At 51.1% G+C, this 24787-nt stretch overlaps 1 protein-coding gene across 7 annotated transcripts in view; it reads right to left on the bottom strand.

Annotated features, from left to right (window-relative positions):
* HYDIN (HYDIN axonemal central pair apparatus protein) overlaps positions 1-24787 on the bottom strand; it is a 451680-nt gene that overhangs the window by 1812 nt on the left and 425081 nt on the right. For 5 of the 7 annotated variants that reach the window (XM_048816820.2, XM_075118258.1, XM_075118257.1 and 2 more), the window contains 10 exons: positions 22396-22565; positions 21257-21455; positions 20944-21102; positions 18754-19034; positions 18091-18310; positions 17184-17396; positions 8089-8252; positions 3221-3371; positions 2652-2882; positions 408-632 (listed from right to left, as the gene is read on the bottom strand). In XM_048816820.2, the coding sequence (XP_048672777.2) occupies positions 408-632; positions 2652-2882; positions 3221-3371; positions 8089-8252; positions 17184-17396; positions 18091-18310; positions 18754-19034; positions 20944-21102; positions 21257-21455; positions 22396-22565 (2013 nt within the window). Of the gene's footprint in view, positions 1-407; positions 633-2651; positions 2883-3220; positions 3372-8088; positions 8253-17183; positions 17397-18090; positions 18311-18753; positions 19035-20943; positions 21103-21256; positions 21456-22395; positions 22566-24787 lie in introns of those variants that run through there. The other 2 variants (XM_075118260.1, XM_075118262.1) reach the window with 2 other exon arrangements.

Below are 24787 nucleotides of genomic sequence, written 5' to 3'. Positions count from 1 at the left end.
GCAGGCCAGTGGCTGATCTGAGACTACAGCCCAAGCCTCCAGTTCAGTGCTCTGTCCCCTAGGCTACACTGACCCCCTAAGCACCATTGCACTGTGGTGGCAGCTCTGATAAAGACTGAGTGACCCCACAAGGGAAGATGGTCCCTGCAGAAGGCTCGGCTTTGGTGGTGAAGTCAGTGGGAAGGCTGGCTACATTCACCACAACCTCACCACCTGTATTGGCCAAGCTAGGAAAGGTTCCAGCAGGACGGGGAGAGCAGTGCTAAAGGGCCTAGTACTGCTCAAGAGGGCTGATGGGGTACATAGACTGAGTTGCCTGCTGAATGTTTGTATTTCCACCCCCTTGAGCACTGGTGGCTTCCTTATTCTTCAGCTAGCCCCAGAGCAGAGCGGGGGACCCTGATCACCTTGCAGGTGTACTCTGTTCTTTGACGGGTATAGTTAATGAACTTGGTGGTGATGATCTGGCTGCTGCCCAGCATGGCACGGAAGTACAGCGGCTTCTCCGGCCTGGCTGCAATGGCTTTCAGGTTCAGGTCATACTGGAAGGAGCCCAAGTCGCTGCTCTGGAGCACCAAGCGCCCACTGACCTCCCCGACTTTTAGGGGCTGGAATTCGAACATGAGCACCCCCTGGGGGGAAAAGAGAGAACAACCTAGTCCATCTGCATGGGAGCAGAAATGTTAGTGCCCAGCCCAGGGATGGAAATTAGTACTTGGCGTGCTGCATCATGGACAGTCAACAGCTGTTGTAACACCCAGTGCCCTTGCAACCCAATCCGTACTCACTTGTGTAACACCCACACCTGTAACGCCGACAGACCCTGGTGGTCAGCATCGAACCTGGGACCTCCGGAGCTTAATATATGAGCCTCTACTGCATAAAAGCCATACGGCCGTTAACTAAGACTGTAAAGCAGACTCATTAATCTCTCTAAGTGGTCTTGATGCCACTAGATGGGACAGAACACCACACCCAGGAGGTGTGTGGGTTACACTTGCTCAGTGCATTTATCATCTACAGCCTCATAGAGAAGCACCTGGGTTTACATGGTGGGCATGGGGCAGACGGGGTGTGAATTAATTAATCAATGACCATTATTTATCAATTCATAAGATGAAATGACACACGTGTACCCCTAGACAGGGGGACAGAAAGAGAATAAATTGTGGAGCTAACAAAGTTGTTTCATTGTTCTGATCACTCTGCTTGCGTGTTACATCTCTTCCACCCATCTTCCCTGAGCCTGGCTTGTCCATTTGGCTTGTAAGCATTTTGGGACAGGGATTAGCTCTGATAAGTCTCTACGGGCTGAACCACAAGGGTATGTGTCTCGAGGAATTGCTGGAACCCTGAAAACAAAAGGTAATCTAATGCACCCTGCCTTATTTACTTACTCTTTTTGCAATATTAACACTCACTTTAGGATGGTTTATAGGAGAAGGAGTTTTCTGACCTGGTGCTTCTCTGCTTCCCAAGAGAACACACAAACAAAGAGCACAAACAAAGCCTTCCCCCCCGCAGATTTGAAAGTATCTTCTTTCCCCATTGGTCCTTTTGGTCAGGTGCCAACCAGGTTATTTGAGCTTCTTAACCCCTTACAGGTAAGGAGGAATTCTAGGCTACCCGTAGCCGTATGGTTATAACAAACGTCGATATAAATAACGACATTCCTGATTTCTCATGCCCAGATCCTGGAGTGGGGGGGAGGGGCAGGTGCATTGACGAAGTGGGTGGAGAGCTGTGAGAAACCCCTATAAAGCAGGAGGGAGGATGATGCTTGTGCCTGTCCATGTCTGTCTGTTCGTTAATTAGCCATTCATTGTGTCCTTCCTGCGTTGTGGAGAATCTGTCCCAGGGAAAATTAAAAGCTCCCCGCCAGCCCCCAGGCAAAGTGGCAATATTTTCCAAACTAAAGCTGTATCCTGCATCCAACTTTTGTGTCCTTTTGCTTTTTGGGCCAGGGGAGTTGGGGTGGTGAAGGAGCTTGGTAGAGCAGAGAGCAGCTCAGCCCCACTTCAGCTGCTCTCGGCCTACCTAGAAGAAGGGTGTGGGGAGCTGGGGTGTTTGGGGCAGCCAAGGCTGGGACTGGGGACAGAGATGATGCACAGGAGGGCAGGCAGGAGCCTCGTGGGACTGCACTTGGAGAAGCAACTGAACCAGGGCAGCAGTTAGTGCAGTGATTGCTCCCTACGACTGCCCTGAAGGGGGCTGACACAGGGGCGAATGACTCAGTAGCTGGCCTTGCAAACAGCCAGTGCAACCACAACAGCGGTGGGAAGGCCTGTGGGCTTGTTGGCAGCAACTTTGCGCATGGCCGTGTGATGTGTTACAGGCATACCAGTGGTGCATGGAAGATTCCTGCAGGGCAGTGTAGGGATACTCTGCATAGCCACACTCTGCTGCATCTCTGATTGCTTACCCTACCCATCTTCTCCTTTCCATGGGACCCTTTGGGGACTGCAGCCCTCTGAGGACCAGGTGGTGTCTGTTACCACTGGAAACCAGCCCCATAGTGCACACACAGATCAGGCTAACACCTGGCTCAGGAGCACTTGGGCTGTTGACATTCCTGAAGGTCAGAGCAATTGCCTTACTGCAGAGGGAGGAGAGCAGTGCAAGCAGGTTTGCTGTGCAAGGCTTTGCTCTACCTCGGACTGGGCGGGCACAACGAACTGCAGTGGGAGGTTGACATCAGGCACTTTGCAGTCTGTAGTAAACGTCACCGGGAAGAAGAGGGGGTTTTCCACCCTGATGGATGAAGACGTGCTCTGCCGAACAGGGGTAACCATCTCGATGGTGCTGAGCGGACCGGAAGGGATGGCCTTGAACGTGACCAGGTAGAACAAGTACTCCTGTGTCGCCTCATTGCGAAAGGTCACCTGAAATCAAGCACAAAAGAGGTAACAGTCAGACCTAGGGGAGCTCCCCTCTGGACCAGGGACTGGTTCTGGTCACAGGAGAAATGAACTCACCTTGGACTCTTCCCACCTGCCTCCTATGCACACCTGGCAGAGAACAAGTGCCCTGATCAACTTCCAGTGGAGTCCAGGGGAGCTTTACTTTAGATGCCTAACTACCAGAGCAGTCACTTCATTCTGGGCACCCAAAAGTTTCAATGTTTTGGTTTAAAATCCTAGAGACTCCCATCATCACCCCTACACACAATCAGCAAGCAACCATTCCTTTGCAGAGTTGCAGGGCCTGGGAGTGGGCCTACCTTGGCACTGAATAGCCCTTCCTTGTAGGAGAAGAAGGTGAGCTTATAGTCCTTCTTGGAGGAGGCAGGCACTTCCGTGTAATCCAGCCCCTTCAGCATGGTGGTGATGTCCGACTTTTCTGGTTTGATCATATCCACTATCACATGGAACCTGGGGAGAGACAAACAAGACAAAGGTCAAAAGGCCTCATTTCCACTGCAAACAGCCAGACATCAGCCAGGTAGCAAACATTTACGCAGGCTGTCCGATTGGTGCCCCTAGAGTATGTCTACACTATAGTAGGGACGCGGGCTCTGACATATGTCTACACCCTGCCCTAACACCCACACAGCACCCACACCCCTCTGAACACAGGCTGACTGGCTCGTCCCAGGGTAGAGGTCTGCACCCACGTTCCACTCTAGTGTCACGCCAGCCCACTTTGCCGAGGCTGTTGTAGCCAGGCTTGTGTTTGGACAGTCCAGCAAAGCTATCCCATAATTCCTGGGCCCTGCACGGTCTGGCCTTTCTGCTCCCCAGTAGCTGGTCAAACATGTGCTTTGTGGTTCCAAACCATGTGACCAGGGCCAGCTTTAGGGAAAATGGCACCCTGGGCGAACTTGCATTTTGGTGCCCCTGGCCCCTGGCACCCCCCATTGTCCCTGGCCCCCATGAACTCCCCAGGCTCCCCACTCTCCCTCCCCCCATAACTCCTGGACTGTGCCCACTTCACCCCAATGCCTGTTCCCCCTCCTGCACTACTAATCCCTACACCCCTTCATTCCCAACCTCTGCCCCTCTCCTGCACCCTAACCCCTATACTGTGCCACCTTCACCCCAATCCCTGCACCTCCCTCCTGTGCCTCTAATTCCTGCCCTGTGTGTCCCCTCACCCCAACCCTTGCCCTCCTCCTGCACCCCAACACCTGCCCCTCCTGTGCCCCTAACCTCTGCACTGTGCCCCCTTCACCCCAACCCCTGCCCCCTCCTCTGTCCCAATCCCTGCACTCTGCATGTCCCCTCACCCCAACCTCTGCCCTCCTCCTGCACCCCAACCCCGCCCCCTCATGGGCCCTCAATCCCTGCACTGTGCCCTCTTCACTTCTACCCCCTGCACCTTCCTCCTGAGCCCCAACCCCTGCCCTGTGCCCCTAACCTCTGCACTGTGCCCCCTTCACCCCAACACCTGCCCCTCCTGTGCCCCTAATCTCTGCACTGTGCCCCCTTCACCCCAACCCCTGCCCCTTCCTGTGCCCCAATCCCTGCACTCTGCATGTCCCCTCACCCCAACCTCTGCCCTCCTCCTGCACCCCAACCCCGCCCCCTCATGTGCCCTCAATCCCTGCACTGTGCCCTCTTCACTTCTACCCCCTGCACCTTCCTCCTGAGCCCCAACCCCTGCCCTGTGCCCCTAACCTCTGCACTGTGCCCCCTTCACCCCAACACCTGCCCCTCCTGTGCCCCTAACCTCTGCACTGTGCCCCCTTCACCCCAACCCCTGCCCCCTCCTGTGCCCCAATCCCTGCACTCTGCATGTCCCCTCACCCCAACCTCTGCCCTCCTCCTGCACCCCAACCCCACCCCCTCATGTGCCCTCAATCCCTGCACTGTGCCCCCTTCACTTCTACCCCCTGCACCTTCCTCCCGAGCCCCAACCCCTGCCCTGTGCCCCCTTCACCCCAACCCCTGCACCTCCCTCCTGCACCCACGTGGGGAAACTGACCTGGGTGCACAAAGCAGCTGGCACTGCTCTCGCTCCCCCACCGGACTGCTGCTCCTCCGCCCCCCCGCAGCCCTAGGGGGCTGAGCCTGTGAGGGGGGAGCAAGGAGCTGTCAGGGCTCCCTGCATCCAGGTCACTTTCCCTGCCAGCTGCGTAAGGGGAGGGCAGGAGAGCAGCAGCTCCTGATGTCTCGGCCCAGCCCAGGTGGGGAAGTGACCTGGATGCAGGGAGCCCTGGTGTGTGTGTTGGGGGGACTGTGTGAAGGGGGGTGTGTGTGGGTGTGCGTGTGTGTTGGGGGGGTGTGTGTGGGCGCCCGAGTGAGGGGTGCGCTGTCTCTTTAAGAAAGCACTCAGGGACAGGAGCCTGAACTTGGCTTGTTCAGACACAAGCAGCCGCCAGCAGCTCCAGCCCCAGAGAGGCAGCAGCGCCCACAGATTCCCCCGTCCGTCACCCCAGCTTCGGGGAAATCGGTACCCCGGGGGGGACAGGACACCCCGCCATCAGCCCCCACCGAGCAGACAGGAGGATGCTCCCAGTCCGGAAGGGCCAGGGGCGACTCCAGGGATGAAGGGGAGGTTGGGGAACAGGAACAGCAGCGGTTGCACACGTGGGGCAGAGGAGTCACCTGGCTCCGCCCTGGTCGTCCAACTGCCCCCTGCAGCTCGGGTCTACCCCTCCCCACCCCGCGGCTTGCCTGCCTGCCCTGCCGCCTCCATCAGCCCAGCTGGCTCTGGGCAGCAGGTCCGGTGGGAATCCAAACCCTGCACACGGCGCCCCCTTGGGCGGGTCGCCCTGGGTGAGGGCACGTACGGCCCACCCCAAGACCGGCCCTGCAAGTGACCCTGCTGAATTCTAATGAGGATGGACCAAATCCTGTTGGTTCATTTCACTGATCTAGAAGAAACACAGACCAGGGCCCGGGGCCTTGTCATCTGATCTTGACTCAGTGGCCACACCTGCAGAGTCCATTGTTATTTAACAGCCAAGGATCTGTGGGATCTCCTGAACCCCAAGGGGAAAGTGCATAAGCTAGGGCAATGGACGCCAGCTCTGATCTATCCAGACAGTCCCTGGAGCACAGTGCTCCTAGGCCGCAGTCTGATCAGCCTTTGGTGTGGTATGTCATGGATCAGAGGGAGTGACTAGGCAGGGTGTTACTACAGGTGAAGAGGGGATGGGTGACATCCCTGTGACAAGCTTGCTGGCTCCATGTCTAGTTGGCAGCCGGTCTCAAGAGGAGTGCCCCAAGGGTTGGTCCCGGGGCCGGTTTTGTTCAATATCTTCATTAATGATTTGGAGGATGGCATGGATTCGACCCTCAGCAGGTTTGCAGATGACATTAAACTAGGAGGAGTGGTAGATATACTGGAGGGTAGGGATAGGATACAGAGGGACCTAGAGAAATTAGAGGATTGGGCCAAAAGAAATCTGATGAGGTTCAACAAGGACAAGTGCAGAGTCCTGCACTTAGGACGGAAGAACCCAATGCACAGCTACAGACTAGGGACCGAATGCTCGGCAGCAGTTCTGCAGAGAAGGGCCTAGGGGTGACAGTGGACGAGAAGCTGGATATGAGTCAGCAGTGTGCCCTTGTTGCCAAGAAGGCCAATGGCATTTTGGGCTGTATAAGTAGGGGCATTGCCAGCAGATCGAGGGATGTGATCGTTTCCCTCTATTCGACATTGGTGAGGCCTCATCTGGAGTACTGTGTCCAGTTTTGGGCCCCACACTACAAGAAGGATGTGGATAAATTGGAAAGCGTCCAGTGGAGGGCAACAGAAATAATTAGGGGTTCTGGAACACATGACTTATGAGGAGAGGCTGAGGGAACTGGGATTGTTTAGTCTGCAGAAGAGAAGAATGAGGGGGGATTTGATAGCTGCTTTCAACTACCTGAGAGGTGGTTCCAGAGAGGATGGTTCTAGACTATTCTCAGTGGTAGAAGAGGACAGGACAAGGAGTAATGGTCTCAAGTTGCAGTGGGGGAGGTTTAGGTTGGATATTAGGAAACACTTTCACTAGGAGGGTGATGAAACACTGGAATGCGTTACCTAGGGAGGTGGTGGAATCTCCTTCCTTTGAGGTTTTTAAGGTCAGGCTTGACAAAGCCCTGGCTGGGATGATTGAGTTGGGGATTGGTCCTGCTGTGAGCAGGGGGTTGAACTAGATGACCTCCTGAGGTCCCTTCCAACCCTGATATTCTGTGAAGTCCTACTCAAGTAATGCAGGGGTCTCAAACTCAGTTTACCTTAGGGCCAGTGCCAGTCCTCAAATCCTTCCGGCGGGCCAATAATGTCACTCATGCCGCACAGAACCTGGCCCCCCAAACTCCGCCCCCACCTGCCTAAGGCTCTGGGAGGGAGTTCGGGTGCTGGGTGCAGGCTCTGGGCTGGGGCAGGGGATGGGGGTGCAGGCTCTGGGAGGGGGTCAGGGCACTTACCTGGGGCTCCAAGGTGGGGTGGGCCAGGGGGCCTCCACGCACTGCTACCTCCAGGCACTGCCCCTGCAGCTTCCCATTGGCTGCAGGGATGCTCGGGGCGGAGGCGGTGTGCGGAAGCACAGCCCCGCCCCACCCCGGGGCCGCAAGGAGGGGCCAGCAGCCACGTGGAGCGTGCAGGAAATTGCTCAGCTCCGCTGCGCTGCTGGTGGTGAGTGGGGCCCCAGGCCATTTTAAATGGTCTGGAGGAAGTGCGCGGGGGAGCGCCCGGGGGTGGCAGGCGAGACCAAGGGAGAGACCCGGCCCCAAAATTGCTGGAGCCCCGGGGGCCACAGTGGGGAGGTTCTCGGGCCACAGATGGCCCACGGGCCGGGACTTTGAGACCCCTGCTGTATTGTTTCTAGACTGCTCTTGCCCTGCCAAAGCTGTTGGGTAAATTTCCCCCGGGCCATTACGGGGAGGGAGATGGAGTTTATTTGGCATAAACCCTCCCAAAGCAGAGCTGTCAGCCAGATCCATGCTTCCTGAGACCAGAATAAAGGCCAGTCTAAGTGCATGTTGACCTTGTGGCCTAGACAATCTCCCAAGAGGCCTTCTGGGACCCCAAGTCACAGCACACACCAACTTCTTGGCTGGGAGTTGTTGGGGTAACACCAGGGATGGAGCTAGCATGGAAAGCCCCTCTCTGTGCTGCTAGCTGTGAACAGCCACTAGGCCCTTCCCAGTTTACCTTTGTGGCTTGTTCAGCCAGTTTGAGATGGGGAGCAATTCGGTGTAGGTAGTTTTGCATGGCACCTCTCGGACAATGGTCCCTGAAGACTTAGGGGGCTCTGCAGTCCCCTGCAGGAGGTACAGCAAACCTGTCCCATCGGGGAGCGGAAAGAAGATGGAGCCCTAGAGACAATGCAAAAGGTTGGTAGGTTCCTCTGCTTTCACGGTCCCCTGTTCAGCTTATCTGCTCCTGAGTGCATACATACATGGGCCAGAGCTGCTGGTATGAGACTGCCCTGTGCTGCACTGCCAGGGTAAGCCAGCCATTTTCACCAGCCTAGAAAGACGCACCCCAATGGAAGGCTGATCCTGCACTGGTGAAGAATCGATACAGGGGTCTCCTGCTCTACCGCTCATCCCTCCTGCTGGTGTGGTCGGGGAGAGGCGGCATGGCTGGAGCAAAGCAGGCGAGGTGAGGCTGTCACTGCGCCATGCTGATTCTCAGCTGCAGTAGAGTCACTTTGCAGATGTGCGCAGCTGGCAGAGGGACTGGCCGTGCCCAGAGACACAGCAGCAGCAGGGCAGTGCAAAAGTGAGCTGTACGCTGCCCTGACACCTCCCCTGCACAGTACTCTGTGAGATCTGCATCCCAGGTTCTGCCCCCCAAAGTCTCCAGCTGTTGCCTTAGAAGCGGTCTTGGCAGTCACCATTGCTAATAAAGCTGGGGGATGGTGAGCTTTCTCCCATGGCCCTCACTGTCCCTGCCATGATGCTCCAGCTCCCATACAAGCCTCTCTCCTGCAGATTCCCCCAGGTGAGAGTGTGCAGCCTCCCTCTGTCCTCACTCCTGATTCATAGCCTGCTTCCCGTGCACATCTGCCCTTCCCTTCCCTCTTCAGCACCTCCCAGTGAGCTGCTATTAGTCTGCAGATTAGCATCCTCGGGCCAGCAGAAAGATTCCCCAGCAAACCACCATGGGGCAGCGGCTGTGACCTCCAAGTGTGTGGGACATCTTGGAGAGGCCTTTTAGTGGGGCACGGTGCTCTCTGTGAAACCAGCCACACCTGGTGCAGTCCTGGTTCCGTAGCTCAAGGTCTGTCTACACCGGGGTCCCCGACGTGGTGCCCGCGGGTGTAATGGCACCCGCTGGGGCAGTTGTGCGCGCCCCCTGGACACCGCGCCGCCGAAATGCCGCCGCTGAGGGCGGCCGGCAGAGAACCGCCTGCCGAAATGCCACCGAGAAGCGTTGCCGTTTCTCGGCGGCGACGCTTCTTGCCACTGCTGCTTCTCGGCAGCATTTCGGCGGCGGGGTGTCTGGCGCCCGCCACAGTCTTCTGGGGGATTTAACTGGGAATTGGTCCTGCTTCGAGCAGGGGGTTGGACTAGATGACCTTCTGGGGTCCCTTCCAACCCTGATATTCTATGATTCTATGATTCTATGAATAGGAATGTGCTATTCTCACAGAAAGGTTGGGGACCACTGGTCTACACTAATCATAGGGGTGACTGCGGCATGTGCAGCCATACCCAAGTGAGCTCTGAGAACAACAGCAGAGACGTCTTGGCAGCATGAGCTAGCAGCCGAGTCCAGTCATGATTCTATAGACCTCGATCAGATCCTTCCTTCGTCCTCTCTTCTTCTATGCTGAACAGCCCCAGGCTTTCTCCATCTCTCCTCACATGAAAGCTGATCCAGACCCCGCATCATATTTGTTGCCCTTCTCTGTACTTTTTCCAATTCTAGTACAGAGATGAGGCCACCAGAACCACATGCAATATTCAAGGTGTGGGAATACCATGGATTTATATAGTGGCAATATGAAATGTTCTGATTATCTATCCCTTTCTTAATGGTTCCTAATATTCTGTTAGCTTCTTTGACTGCCACTGCATATTGAGCAAATGTTTCCAGAGAACTATCAACGATGATGCCAAGATCTCTTTCTCGACAACAGCTAATTTAGACCCCGTCAGTTTATATGTGTAGTTGGGATTATGTTTTCCAATGTGCATTACTTTGCATTTATCAACACTGAATTTCATCTGCCATTTTCTTGCCCAGTCACCCAGTTTTGTGAGATCCCTTTGTAACTCTTTGCAGTAAGCTTTGGACTTTACCAGTCCATCTTGAGTAATTTTGTATTGTCTACAAACTTTGACACTTCACTGTTTACCCCTTTTTCCAGATTACTTATGAATATGTTGACCAGCACTGGTCCCAGTACAGTTACTGCTATTTAAAAAACCCAGGGTACCCTGCTATTTACCTGTCTCCACTGTGAAAACTGACCATTTATTCCTATGTTAGAAAAGTATGTAAATGGTAATTAGGGCTATTCCATGGAAATAGTTAATATAGCCATGCTAAATGGACTAGCGCTTTGAAATGCACACCTGTATTGTTACAGAATTAGAGGTAATACTAATTGTATGTGTTTATTTATATCTTGTTACATGTTAGCCATGTAAACAGACAGTTTCTGTCTATTACTATAGCTATTGATTCAGAGATCAAAAGGGGAATATTAACATTTAGATGAAATGTGAGTGTGATAACGTCATTGTCTTTATTTCACTTTAAAGTCTGTGGTAAATTGTCTATAAACTACTTAATGGATAATTACCTTATGCTGATGAATGCAACTAATTACTTAGGTATGCATAGAAGATAGGTAGTTCTACTTCAAAGCAGCTATTCTTCACCCAAGGAACCCCTGCTGTAAAGAGGTTACCACAGCCTACCAAAAAACTGTATAAAAACCCTTGGGACCTGATCCTTTTATCTCAGATCTGCTGAAGCTTTTTTCAGGGGAAGTTTGAGTCATAAGACTGAGGTCTCCAGTCCCATCTGGATCGCCCTGTGTATGGCACTTTGGACTGAACCTATCGACTACTTCTAAGAGCTATATGCAAGTTCAAAGCTCACCATCTCTGCTCTGAAACTGATCTCAGAACCGTACTCATGTCTGTATGGATACTGATCTTTTAACCAATACTCCCTCTCTTTTCTTTTTCAATAAATTTTAGTTTAGTTAATAAGTGTGTATTTGGCTATAAGTGTGTATTTGGGTAAGATCTGAAATATTTATTAACCTCGGAGATCATGTGTCCGATCTTTTGGGGTTGGTAGAACATTCATATTTGACTGGGCTGTCTGGGAGGGAGCCCAAAGGCTGGGTTGCTTTTAACTTCTGTGTAACCAGTAAAGTATTATAGAAGCTGTTTTGTGGCTAACTTGGTGGCTCTGCGTATTGGAATACCCACAAGCTTTGGGAATTGTCTGCCCCATTCTTTGCAGTTTGCCCTAATTAAATAATCTCAGTGTGGTCCCCCTGTGTCGCTGGTCACAACTGTGTTCATCTATGTGTCTGATAATTTTCTTCTTTACAATAGTTTCAACCTTTTGTCTGGTACTGAAATTAGGCTTACCGGCAATTGCCAGGATGGCCTCTGGAGCCTTTTTAAAAAATTGGCTTTACATTCCAGTCATCTGGCACAGAGGCTGATTTAAGCAATAGGTTACATACCACAGTTAGGAGTTCTGCAATTTCATATTTGAGTTCCTTCAGAACTGGTCCCAGTGACTTATTACTGTTTAATTTATCAATTTGTTCCAAAACCTCCTCTAATGACACCTCAACCTTGGACACTTCCTTAAATTTGTCACCTAAAAAGAATCGCTCAGGTGTGGGGATCTCCCCCATATCCTCAGCAGTGTACACCAATGCAAAGAATTCATTTCGCTTCTCCACAGTGGCCTTAAAGCACTCTTCCTGGAGTGCTTCTTTAGCACCTCAATCATCCACTGGCCCCACTAATTGTTTGGCAGACTTCCTGCTTCTGGTGTACTTTAAAAAAATGTTGCTTTTAGTTATTGTGTCTTTTGCTAGTTGCTCTTCATATTGTTTTTTGGCCTCCCTAATTGTACTTTTACATTGAGTTGCCAGAGTTTATGCTCCTTTCTATTTTCCTCAGTAGGATCTGACTTCCAGTTTTTAAAGGGTGCCTTTTAGTATCTAACTACTACTTCTACTCTGTTGTTCAGCCATGGTGGCATTTGATTGGTTCTCTTGCTGGTTTTTTTTTTATGTGGGGAATATGTTTAGTCTGAGCCCCTATTATGGTGTTTTTAAAACGTTTCTATGCAGCTTGCAGGTATTTCACTCTTGTGACTGTTCCTTTTAATTTCTATTTAACTAGCTTCCTCATTTTTGTGTAGTTCCCCCTTATGAAGTTAAATGCTACTGTGGGTGTTTCTTTGGTATTTTTCCTCCTAAAAGGATGTTAAATTTAATTACATTATGGTCACTATTAATGAGCAGTTCAGCTATATTCACACACTGAACCACATCCTGTTTTCCACTTATGACTAAATCAAGAATGGCCTCTCCCCTTGTGTGTTCCAGGACTAGCCGCTCCAAGAAGCAGTTATTAATTGTGTCTCAAAATTTTATCTCTGCATCCCATCCTGCAGTCTCATGTTCCCTGTCAATAGGTGCATAGTTGAAATCTCCCATTATTATTGGGTTTTCTGTTTTTGTAGTCTCTCTAATCTCCCTGAGCATTTCACAATCACCACCACTATCCTGGTCAGGGGGTTGCTAGTACATTCCTACTGCTATATTCTTATTAAAGTATGGAATTTCTATCCATAGAGATTTGATGGTACTGATTCAGATTTTTACTATATTTGACTCTATGCTCTCTTTCACATATAGTGCCATCCCCCACCTGCTCAACCTGCTCTGTCATTCCTATATATTTTGTACCCTGGTATAACTGTGTCCCATTGATTAACATCATTCCACCAACTTTCTGAGATGCCTAGTATATCAATATGCTCATTTAGTACCAGGCACTCAAGTTCACACATCTTGGTATTTTAGACTTCTAGCATTTGCACACAAGCACATATAACATTTGCCAATACTGTATTTAGTTGTCTGCCGTCCTGGGATGTAACTGACCTTTTTTGGTTGACTGTTTCTCTTCAGTTCCTACCTGTACTTTATCAACTTCTATCTTCTCCTCTTTACTAGGAGAATCCCCGTTAATAAATCCTCCCCATGGATGTGTCTGTCAGAACCATGTGCTGTGCCGCACCGGTTGGTTTGCCCCCAGCCCTGAGTTGAAAAATTGTTCTACGATTGTGATTAATTTTAATTGTGCACGCCAGCAACCCGGCTCTGTTTTGGGTTAGGTGGAGCCCAAACTTCCTGTAGAGACTCTCCCTTTTCTCAAAGGATCCCCAGTTCCTAATAAAGCTAAATCCCTCCCCCGAATGCCATTGTCTAACCCATGAATTGAGACCCCGTAGTTCTGCCTGTCTTCTCAGCTCTGTGAGCATTTCAGAGAACACTATTGTGGGGGTCCTGGACTTCAATCTAAATTTGGCCTCCAGGACCTCTCTCCTACTTTTCCCTGTGTCATTGGTACCTACTTGTACCATGTTCACTGGATCTGCCCCAGCACTGCAAATATGTGTATCTAGGTCAGGGGCGGGCAAACTTTTTGGCCTGAGGGCCACATCGGGTTTTGTAAATTGTATGGAGGGCGGGTTAGGGGAGTCTGTGCCTCCCCAAACAGCCAGGCATGGCCCGGCCCCCACCCCTTATCCCCCCCACCCTGTTTCTCGCCCCTGATGCCCCCCCGATCCCTGCCCCATCCACCCCCCCAACCGCCCCCGAAAGTCCCACCCCTTACTGCCCCCCCGCCACCACATCCAACCCCTCCTCTCATTCCTGACCGCCTCCACCCCCCGGGACCCCTGCCCCATCCAAACACCCCTTCTCCCTGTCCCCTGACTAGCCCCGGAATCCGTGCCCCTGACTGCCCCCTGCCGCCCCATCCAACCCCCCCTCCTTCCTGACTGGCCCCCGCCCAGGACCCCTGCCCCCATTCAACCCCCCCGTTCCCCACCCTCTGACTGCCGCACCCCCTATCCACACCCCCGCCCCCTGACCACTCCCCCCGAACTTCACTGCCCTCTATCCAGCCCCCCGCTTCCTGCCCCCTTGCCGCGCAGCACAGAGACCGGATCAGGCCAGGCTCTGCAGCGGTGCTGACCCAGGAGCTCGCAGCCCCGCCGCCCCAGGAGCTCACTCAGGCACAGTGAGCTGAGGCTGCGGGGCAAGAGGAACAGCAGGGGAGGGGCTGGGGGTGAGCCTTCCGGGCCAGGAGCTCACGGGCCGGATGTGGTCTGTGGGCCATAGTTTGCCCACCTCTGATCTAGGTGTATTGAGAGATCTGCAACCTTTGCACCTGGCAGGCAATCCACCATGTGGTTCTCCCAGTCATCACAAACCCAGCTATTTCTAATAATTGATTTCCCATAAGAATGGCCAGACTGGGTCAGACCAAAGGTCCATCCAGCCCAGGATCCGGTCTGCCGACAGTGGCCAGTGCCAGGTGCCCCAGAGGGAATGAACCTAACAGGTAATGATCCAGTGATCTCTCTCCTGCCATCCATCTCCACCCTCTGACAAACAGAGGCTAGGGACACTATTCCTTACCCATCCTGGCTAATAGCCATTAATGGACTTAACCTCCATGAATTTGTCCAGTTCTCTTTTAAACCCTGTTATAGTCCTAGCCTTCACAACCTCCTCAGGCAAGGAGTTCCACAGGTTGACAGTGCACTGTGTGGAGAAGAACTTCCTTTCATTTGTTTTAAACCTGCTGCCCATTAATTAATCCCATAAATGATCTGGAGGATGGTGTGGATTGCACTCAGCAAATTTGCGGATGATACTAAACTGGGAGGAGTGGTAGATACGCTGGAGGGGAGGGATAGGATACAGAAGGACCTAGACAAATTGGAGGATTGGGCCAAAAGAAATCTGATGAGGTTCAATAAGGATAAGTGCAGGGTCCTGCACTTAGGATGGAAGAATCCAATGCACCGCTACAGACTAGGGACCGAATGGCTAGGCAGCAGTTCTGCGGAAAAGGACCTAGGGGTGACAGTGGACGAGAAGCTGGATATGAGTCAGCAGTGTGCCCTTGTTGCCAAGAAGGCCAATGGCATTTTGGGATGTATAAGTAGGGGCATAGCGAGCAGATCGAGGGACGTGATCGTTCCCCTCTATTCGACATTGGTGAGGCCTCATCTGGAGTACTGTGTCCAGTTTTGGGCCCCACACTTCAAGAAGGATGTGGATAAATTGGAGAGAGTCCAGCGAAGGGCAACAAAAATGATTAGGGGTCTAGAACACATGACTTATGAGGAGAGGCTGAGGGAGCTGAGATTGTTTAGCCTGCAGAAGAGAAGAATGAGGGGGGATTTGATAGCTGCTTTCAACTACCTGAAAGGGGGTTCCAAAGAGGATGGCTCTAGACTGTTCTCAATGGTAGCAGATGACAGAACGAGGAGTAATGGTCTCAAGTTGCAGTGGGGGAGGTTTAGATTGGATATTAGGAAAAACTTTTTCACTAAGAGGGTGGTGAAACACTGGAATGCGTTACCTAGGGAGGTGGTAGAATCTCCTTCCTTAGAGGTTTTTAAGGTCAGGCTTGACAAAGCCCTGGCTGGGATGATTTAACTGGGAATTGGTCCTGCTTCGAGCAGGGGGTTGGACTAGATGACCTTCAGGGGTCCCTTCCAACCCTGATATTCTATGATTCTATGATTCTAATTTCATTTGGTGGCCCCTTGTTCTTATATTATGGGAACAAGTAAATAACTTTTCCTTATTCACTTTCTCCACACCACTCATGATTTTACAGACCTCTATCATATCCCCCCTTAGTCTCCTCTTTTCCAAGCTGAAAAGTCCTAGCCTCTTTAATCTCTCCTCATAGGGGACCCATTCCAAACCCCTAATCATTTTAGTTGCCCTTTTCTGAACCTTTTCTAATGCCAGTATATCTTTTTTCAGATGAAGAGACCACATCTGTATGCAGCACTCAAGATTCAAGGTGGGTGTACCATGGATTTATATAAGGGCAATAAGATATTCTCCGTCTTATTCTCTATCTGTTTTTCAATGATTCCTAACACCCTGTTAGCTTTTTTGACTGCTGCTGCACACTGCATGGATGTCTTCAGAGAACTATCCACGATGACTCCAAGATCTCTTTCCTGATTAGTTGTAGCTAAATTAGCCCCCATCATATTGTATGTATAGCTGGGGTTATTTTTCCCAATGTGCATTACTTTACATTTATCCACATTAAATTTCATTTGCCATTTTGTTGCCCAGTCACTTAGTTTGGTGAGATCTTTTTGAAGTTCTTCACAGTCTGCTTTGGTCTTAACTATCTTGCGCAGTTTAGTATCATCTGCAAACTTTGCCACCTCCCTGTTTACCCCTTTCTCCAGATCATTTATGAATAAATTGAATAGGATTGGTCCTAGGACTGACCTTTGGGGAACACCACTCGTTACCCTTCTCCATTCTGAAAATTTACCATTTATTCCTACCCTTTGTTCCCTGTCTTTTTACCAGTTCTCAGTCCATGAAAGGATCTTCCCTCTTATCCCATGACAACTTAATTTACATAAGAGCCTTTGGTGAGGGACCTTGTCAATTTCCTCATTACTGTTACCTGTCTCTCCCTAATAACTGGTGTCCCTTCTCCCAGAGGGGTCTCCTCAGTCCAAGGGATACCATGACATGATGTTGTGAAGGCCAAGACTATAACAGGGTTCAAAAAAGAACTAGATATGTTCACGGAGGATAGGTCTGTCAATGGCTATTAGCCAGGATGGGCAGGGATACAAAACCATGCTCTGAAGTGTTCCTAGCCTCTGTTTGCCAGAAGCTGGGAATGGGCGACAGGGATGGATCACTCCATGACTGCCTGTTCTGTTCATTCCCTCTGAAGCAGCTGGCACTGGCCACCGTTGGATATGAATACTGGGGTAGAGGGACCCTTGTTCTGACCCAGTATGACCATTCTTATGTTCTTATGACATCACCCGGAAGGATGGGACTCATTTCAACACTCAAATCCTCTGAAAATCTTTGTTTTAAAGCTTGTAGTGCTAATCTGATACACAGGTTACTCTCCCAGAATCAGTGCTCTGTGTTATCAGGTCTCTAGCAGTGGTTACAAAGGTCTGGTGCAATAAAAGAAACGGCTGCACTGCTTTCATGCCTCCACCACTCATACCTGATGCTTCTTGTTCTCCACGTTCATGGTGAGGGGCCTGTAAGTGATCTCGTAGGGCTTGTTTTGCTGATGGGCCTCTACCCTGATGAATTCAGGCCCTTTCCATTGTTCCCCCTCAATGATGGGCTGCAGGTTCCATGACTGGTTGCTCCGGTTGGACAGCATGATAGTCTGGGTGTGTTTTCCACGCACCTGACAAGTGAAATTCATCACCTGCAACAGAGGAGCACAAAGAGACTTCATCCCCCTTAGGGAATCCATTCCATTTACCTATGGCATTGTGGTGTGTGGGGGTGCAGGTACTCCTCACCCACATGCAAAGACACAAAAGAAAGAGGGGTGAAGGACAGACAGAGAGGGAGGCATATATAAATACAGAAACAGAGCTCTCTCTTATAAAACCATTTTGCAGGTTTTCATGGAGGGCCCAATTCTGCAGTCCTTATTAACACAAGCAGGCCTACTGAACGCAGTGGGGCTACTCATTGTAAGTGCTGCAGAATGGGCAGACATCAATTACAGTCCTTTTTGTGGACTGGCTGCTTGATTTGGTCTGAGTTCTCCTTTTGGAATTCAGGAGGACTGTGGGGTCCGGCACTCAAGAAATGTCCATCAGTGCCAGAGTTCCCGTTCATGGCCTCTCCCTTCACAAGGTGCTGTCAGGCCCACACTGGAGCCACAAAGCTGGGCATGAGTGTTCATGTCATTACAGAAGTTGAAGATCCTCACTTGGACCTAGTCCTAGAATTAAAGCTCTGTCCTGCTGTAGTTTCCACCTGTGCTGGGAAACTGGGGGACTATGCCCTGCATCCACAGTGACACTGCAGGTTTGGGAACCAAGCCAGCTTCTATGCTGGACCGAGAATGGCACGGGCCGGGGGGGGGGGTCTCTCTCTGCTAAGGTTACCTCTTTTGTCATGGGCACCACCACACAGTATCCAGTCAGAGTGAGCTTGAGCGCTTCGCTGCCCTGGATGCAGCACTGCAGGTTGTCATAGTGGATATCTGGGTTCAGCTCATAGGGATGAAAGATCACTTCGAAGGGGACTTCCATTCCTGGGGAAATGTAACCCTCCACCGGGCTAATGGAGAAATCTGGCTCAAAACTCTTGATGTCCCATTTAAATCTTTCCAAGAAAAGCACAAAGAAAAGGACAGTTTAAAGCTGGGCTCACAGTGCATCCCAGGCCGGGTTGGGAAAGATGGAGCAGGGTTCTCTAAGCATCTTGATGCCTTTCTGTGCTGTCAGTCAGCTATAGATACAGCCCTTGGGCACAGCTGCAGTAGCATGAAAGGTGGCTATGGGCCTGCAGTCCTGACTCACATGGCAGCGCACACTGGCACTGAGTTAAATGGGATGATTTGGCTTGCGTGAGTATCTCAGCAACACTGGGGGCTACAGAACTGAGCCTGTAGGGAGGCCATATTCCACCACTCTGATGGCATGCTACATACTGTTCTGCTATCTCTGCGTTCTTGGGACAGGCACAGGTCAAGCAAAGAACTCCTGGGGCTCAGGCTCACCACAAACCTTCAGTGGAATAGGTCTTGTGTGAGGACGCTACCTCACCTGACTCCTATGTCTCCCGTGTTCCGCATGAGGACGCGCCGGGAAGCCTGGCTCCGCTGCACCACTGCTCCAAAGGGGATATGATCCTGGTCCAAGCTCACTTCAATGCCCTGGCAGCAGCCCCGCACCACAAAGAAGGAGTGCAGCAGCCCCATGCACTCGAGCATCACCTCCTCCGCAAACTGCGGGATGCGGCACTTTGGGGAGAAAGTCACCTCTACGCTGCAGGTGCCCCCTTTGGGCTTCAGAGTTATGTCGCTGGATGGAGACAAGCTGAGAACCTGCCCAGACAGAGGGCCAAATGTGATGTCTGACCACTGGGAACACAGAGCCCTCAGAGCTATTGAGAGTAACAGGAGAGATTTCCCAGAGCTGCTTAGTTTCATTCCTGTGCTGCTCCCATCATTATTAGCCCAATCCCAATCGCTCCCTGTAGTAGTGTGTCCCTACAGTGCCTCTCCTCAGCTGCCATTACATCTATGCCAAGAATGGACCTGTTTGGCGGATGGGTGGGAAGGAGGGAAAATACTTACTCTTCCATAGCACCTTCCATCCAAGGCTATGTTGCTATAGCTACATGGTATAATGATTAATAAGAGCTAGGTATGGCTCAAAGCAGGCATGCAAAAGCCTACAGGCCTCAAGCCTGTAATATAATAGTGTAGCCAAAGTAACTAAGGCCTAAAGACTCAACATAAGCAACCAGAGGCAATGTGTGGGGGTGTATGCAGAGTCAAGTGCTCCCCAGATTGGTCTGATTGGGGGAGGGAGAAGGGAGCTGTCCTTCTCACGCTGCACCTGCCCCCTAGCACACTCAGCTCCTGTCCCTGGCAGCCAGGCCCAGGCAGGGAGTGAAAGGAGCAGGCCCAGACATTTCTCATGCCAGCTGCTGGGTCCCTGCTCTGTGCAGTGCAGCAGCTGCCTGAGAGAGCCTGGCTGGAGAGGGAGCAGCAGCGGGCTGCCCCCGACTCGGGCCAAGCTGCCGGGGACAGGGGCTGAGTGAGCCAGAGCCCCCCTCCCTGGCATGTTTGGCCCCTGGCACTGGCAGCCAACCCCAGGCAGGGAGCTGGCCGTCACCTCAGCCTCCCCACCCAGGCTCTCTCAGGCAGCTGCTGCGCTGCACGGAGCAGCGACCAGGAGCAGCCAGCTTCAGCTGTGTGAGAAGTGGCTCCCTCCTGCTCCCCGCCTGGCTCAGCTGTCCGGGAGAGCGGCTGAACATGCTGGGGGCAAGTACAGTGGAAGGAGGACAGAGCCCCCCTCCCTGGGAAGGTAACGTGGGGTGAGGAGAGCACAGTGGCCCTGGGCTGGGCACAGTGTGGGGGAGGTCTCTGGGCAGAGGAGACGTGTGGGGCAGTCACTTGTCCTCCCCTTTAGATTGTCCCCCTCCGGTATGGGGAGGCACGAGTCATCTATGTAGCAGCTAACCAGTAAGTGACCCTGTATCACAGGTTGTTACAAGACAGAGTGCTGTTATAAGCAAGTGTTGCTGAACTGTTGACAAGTAATCACAAGGTAAGTTTATACTAGCTTTAGATATTTTCAGTTAGGAATATCCAGCAGATGTCCAGTCGTGAGAATGCCATGGTAACTGATGGATGTATTTGCTAATAAGCTTGAAGTAAGAGTCCTAGTAACCTATGGAAGAAGGGTACCCAAACATTAGTAGGGTGAGGAAACAGATAAGGAAAAGGGGCTGAGAACCCCACTGAATATGAGTTAGGTGTTAGCATCATCTATGATTCAAGGTGGCACTTTGTTCAGGCACTCCTGGGCCCTGCAAAGGCAAGGACCTCTCATGGGTCATCTTACCAACTCTAGGGCTGCATGCAAAGAATGGTGTGAGAATGCAAGTTCTGGGGGTTATATTCTCTCTGTCTACTTTGCTACATGATAGTGTTTGTGATATTGCAATAAAACAATTGCGAGTTCTGCAGGTCTTCTTAAGGGTGAGCGTCTCTGCCGCATGCAGTGGGGGACTCACTCCCCAACTACCTGTAATGCTTGTCCAGTCTCTGGGCAGCTGAGCTGTGCTAGACCAGGTCATCTTACCTGTAAACTCTAATAATAGCTACCCACTAGGTCAGACAACCTACAGTGCCTAGACATGACTGGGCTCCTCGCTACATTGGCAGTACAAATAACAAATAAGTGGCAAGATAAAGAGCACTCCAGTTGAAGAACAGGCCTTACCTTAGATTCCAGCAGCTCTGGAACAGTGAACACGAAAGTTAGGTTAAAAGTGAGAAGGGCAACGCTATTGTTCACTATTGTGACAGTCTTCTTCATAGTTTGTCCAGCAGACAGCGCACCCAATTTCACCACTTTGCTGGGAAGGTCTAAGATGTCGATCTGTGGGCAGGATAAGAATAACAGAATGGGGAAGGTGCGAGGATTGGTAATGAGGAACGGGAGAAAGGCAACGAGTGGATGACTGAGGAAAGGAGAAAGAGATTCACTCTGACCGTGTGACATATGGAGCTATAGAACAGTGGTCTGATCTCACCTTCATCTCCGTGCCCTTTCCCAGAACCTCAATCGTCTGTTGGGAGAGCCCATTGATTTCAAAGGGGATGATATCGTGGTACGAAACAGCCTCTCGGGGATAGAAAGTGACTGGCACCTCCATCTTCCCTCCAGGACTCAGCACTTCAGCCTGGAAGCTCACCTCAAAGTGAGTAGTGTTGGTGTACAAGCAGTCTAAGCTGTGGAAGACCAGAAAAAAATCCTTTCTGAATGTTTGGCTGGTGATCATTCAGTAGCTGAGAACTGTCCCCCATCCCTCTTTGACCACATCCATTCAATTTTATCCGGAGGAGTTGCCAGTGGTCCAACCAAGTCTGCTAGCTATGCAGACTGAGACAAATCCACCCTGATGGCAACAGAAGCTGGGTCTGCTTAATGCCAGCAGTGTTGAATTGGGTCTGTTCTGATGAACATAACCCCAAAGGGAAGTAAATACAGGTATCTTCAGATCACCATGGGGAAAAACGCCTGGCAGGACTCCCCCGGCTGAATGCACTTCTTTCATACAGGTCAGTGAATGAAGGCACCCTCTTATCTCACATGAAAACAGAAAAGAGGGTCTATCACTTCGGAAAATGTGTCCTTTTCTGTGTGATTTATGTGCTTATAACTATTAGGCAGTTTGGAAGCTGAATACAGACACACTGCCCTCTCTCTCCCTAGAAAAATGGCCCAGTGGTAAGGGTGCTGGATAGGGACTGGGGAGACATGAGTTCACTTCCCTCCTCTTCCATAGACTTCCTATGTGACCTTGCGCATGTCACTGAGCCTCTCTGTGCTACAGTTCCCCCATCTGTACAATGGGAATAACAGCACTGCCCTGGTTCATGGGGCATACGTGTAGTAATGGTCAGGATTTCTTTGATAAAATGGTTTTCTATGGGAAAATTCTGATCTGTCATGGGAAAGGGTTGGTTTTCATGAAACTTTCATTGGGAAGGTTTATCAAGGCCAGGATGGAATTTCTGGCCAAATCCAGAGACAGCGACACTCACCCCAGAATAGCCAATAGCCTGGTGATTAGGGTGCTCAACTGGGATGTGGGAGATCTATGCTCAAACTCTCTGACTTGGACCAGGGAAGCAGCTAACATGGGTTAGCTTCCCACTGCTGCCCTACCTAATCTCCTTGGCCTCCTTGTTTGTGATGGTAAGGACGTGTCTGGCAGGGGGCATCCCGGCATAGTAGATGAAGCAGGTTCCAAAGTCGAGCTTGGTAAAGGAGAAGTGGACGGTGGGCATCACCACAGAAGCCAGGAGCATGCAGCTAAACGTGGGCCCGTTGCTGATCTGGGAAGAGAACAGGCCACAAGGTGCCTTGCTGAAGAATTTGCCAGGAAGAGAGACCCAGTGATAGAGGGGGTGCATTCACACAGATGCTGCTGCTCAGCAGTGGGAGACCAGCATCCATGGGAACCTGCAATGGTGACAGCCCAGAGAGGCTTATGCAGTGGAAACTGAAAATGGAGTGTGAAAAAAGAGACCCCTTGGCTTAATGAGTTAACATTTAAGGGGAATTTCATCACTGTTTTTATACAGATTTTGGTAGCTGTTAGTTTGCAGCACAACAAGCCATAGCCACACAGCTCAGTCTCAGAGCAGAGTCTTGCTCCCCAGCAGGTGTCTAACAGGAAGGTCCCAGTAGACACTGTGTCAGTGCTCCTAGGTACTATGGTAGAATCAGAAACTCTGCTTTTGGTGGGTGCCTTGGATGGTCCCAGGCCTGCAGCTTGTCATGGCATTTAGCTCAGATGCCCAGTGTGGATCCAGGTGGGGTGCCAAATTTTTCAACGTGAGATCTAATTCAGGCTTTGCTATAGCAAGCTACCAAGACTACAAAAAGAAGGATTCTGCGTGGACTCCTCCTGAAGGTCGAGACAGCAGACTGGACTTCTACATAGAGTGCTTCCGCCGATGTGCACAGGCTGAAATTGTGGAAAAGCAGCATCACTTGCCCCACAACCTCAGCTGTGCAGAACACAATGCCATCCACAGTCTCAGAAACAACTCTGACATCATAATCAAAAAGGCTGACAAAGGAGGTGCTGTCGTCATCATGAATAGGTCGGAATATGAACAAGAGGCTGCTCGGCAGCTCTCCAACACCACTTTCTACAAGCCATTACCCTCTGATCCCACTGAGAGTTACCAAAAGAAACTACAGCATTTGCTCAAGAAACTCCCTGAAAAAGCACAAGATCAAATCCGCACAGACACACCCCTAGAACCCCGACCTGGGATATTCTATCTGCTACCCAAGATCCATAAACCTGGCAATCCTGGGCGCCCCATCATCTCAGGCATTGGCACCCTGACAGCAGGATTGTCTGGCTATGTAGACTCCCTCCTCAGGCCCTACGCTACCAGAACTCCCAGCTACCTTCGAGACACCACTGACTTCCTGAGGAAACTACAATCCATTGGTGATCTTCCTGATAACACCATCCTGGCTACTATGGATGTAGAAGCCCTCTACACCAACATTCCACACAAAGATGGACTACAAGCCGTCAAGAACACTATTCCCGATAATGTCACGGCTAACCTGGTGGCTGAACTTTGTGACTTTGTCCTTACCCATAATTATTTTACATTTGGGGACAATGTATACCTTCAAATCAGCGGCACTGCTATGGGTACCCGCCTGGCCCCACAGTATGCCAACATTTTTATGGCTGACTTAGAACAACGCTTCCTCAGCTCTCATCCCCTAACGCCCCTACTCTACTTGCGCTATATTGATGACATCTTCATCATCTGGACCCATGGAAAAGAAGCCCTTGAGGAATTCCACCATGATTTCAACAATTTCCATCCCACCATCAACCTCAGCCTGGTCCAGTCCACACAAGAGATCCACTTCCTGGACACTACAGTGCTAATAAACGATGGTCACATAAACACCACCCTATACCGGAATCCTACTGACCGCTATTCCTACCTACATGCCTCCAGCTTTCACCCTGACCACACCACACGATCCATTGTCTACAGCCAAGCTCTGCGATACAACCGCATTTGCTCCAACCCCTCAAACAGAGACAAACACCTACAAGATCTCTATCAAGCATTCTTACAACTACAATACTCACCTGCAGAAGTGAAGAAACAGATTGATAGAGCCAGAAGAGTTCCCAGAAGTCACCTACTACAGGACAGGCGTAACAAAGAAAATAACAGAACGCCACTAGCCGTCACCTTCAGCCCCCAACTAAAACCCCTCCAACGCATTATTAAGGATCTACAACCTATCCTGAAGGATGACCCAACACTCTCACAAATCTTGGGAGACAGGCCATTCCTTGCCTACAGACAGCCCCCCAACCTGAAGCGAATACTCACCAGCAACCACATACCACATAACAGAACCACTAACCCAGGAACCTATCCTTGCAACAAAGCCCGTTGCCAACTGTGCCCACATATCTATTCAGGCGACACCATCAAAGGGCCTAATAACATCAGCCGCACTATCAGAGGCTCGTTCACCTGCACATCCACCAATGTGATAT

Source organism: Caretta caretta, chromosome 12 (assembly GCF_965140235.1).
Source record: "Caretta caretta isolate rCarCar2 chromosome 12, rCarCar1.hap1, whole genome shotgun sequence".
Taxonomy (NCBI): domain Eukaryota; kingdom Metazoa; phylum Chordata; order Testudines; family Cheloniidae; genus Caretta; species Caretta caretta.
Note: the sequence above shows the minus strand (reverse complement) of the source record. Positions and strands in the feature narration are given on the sequence as shown.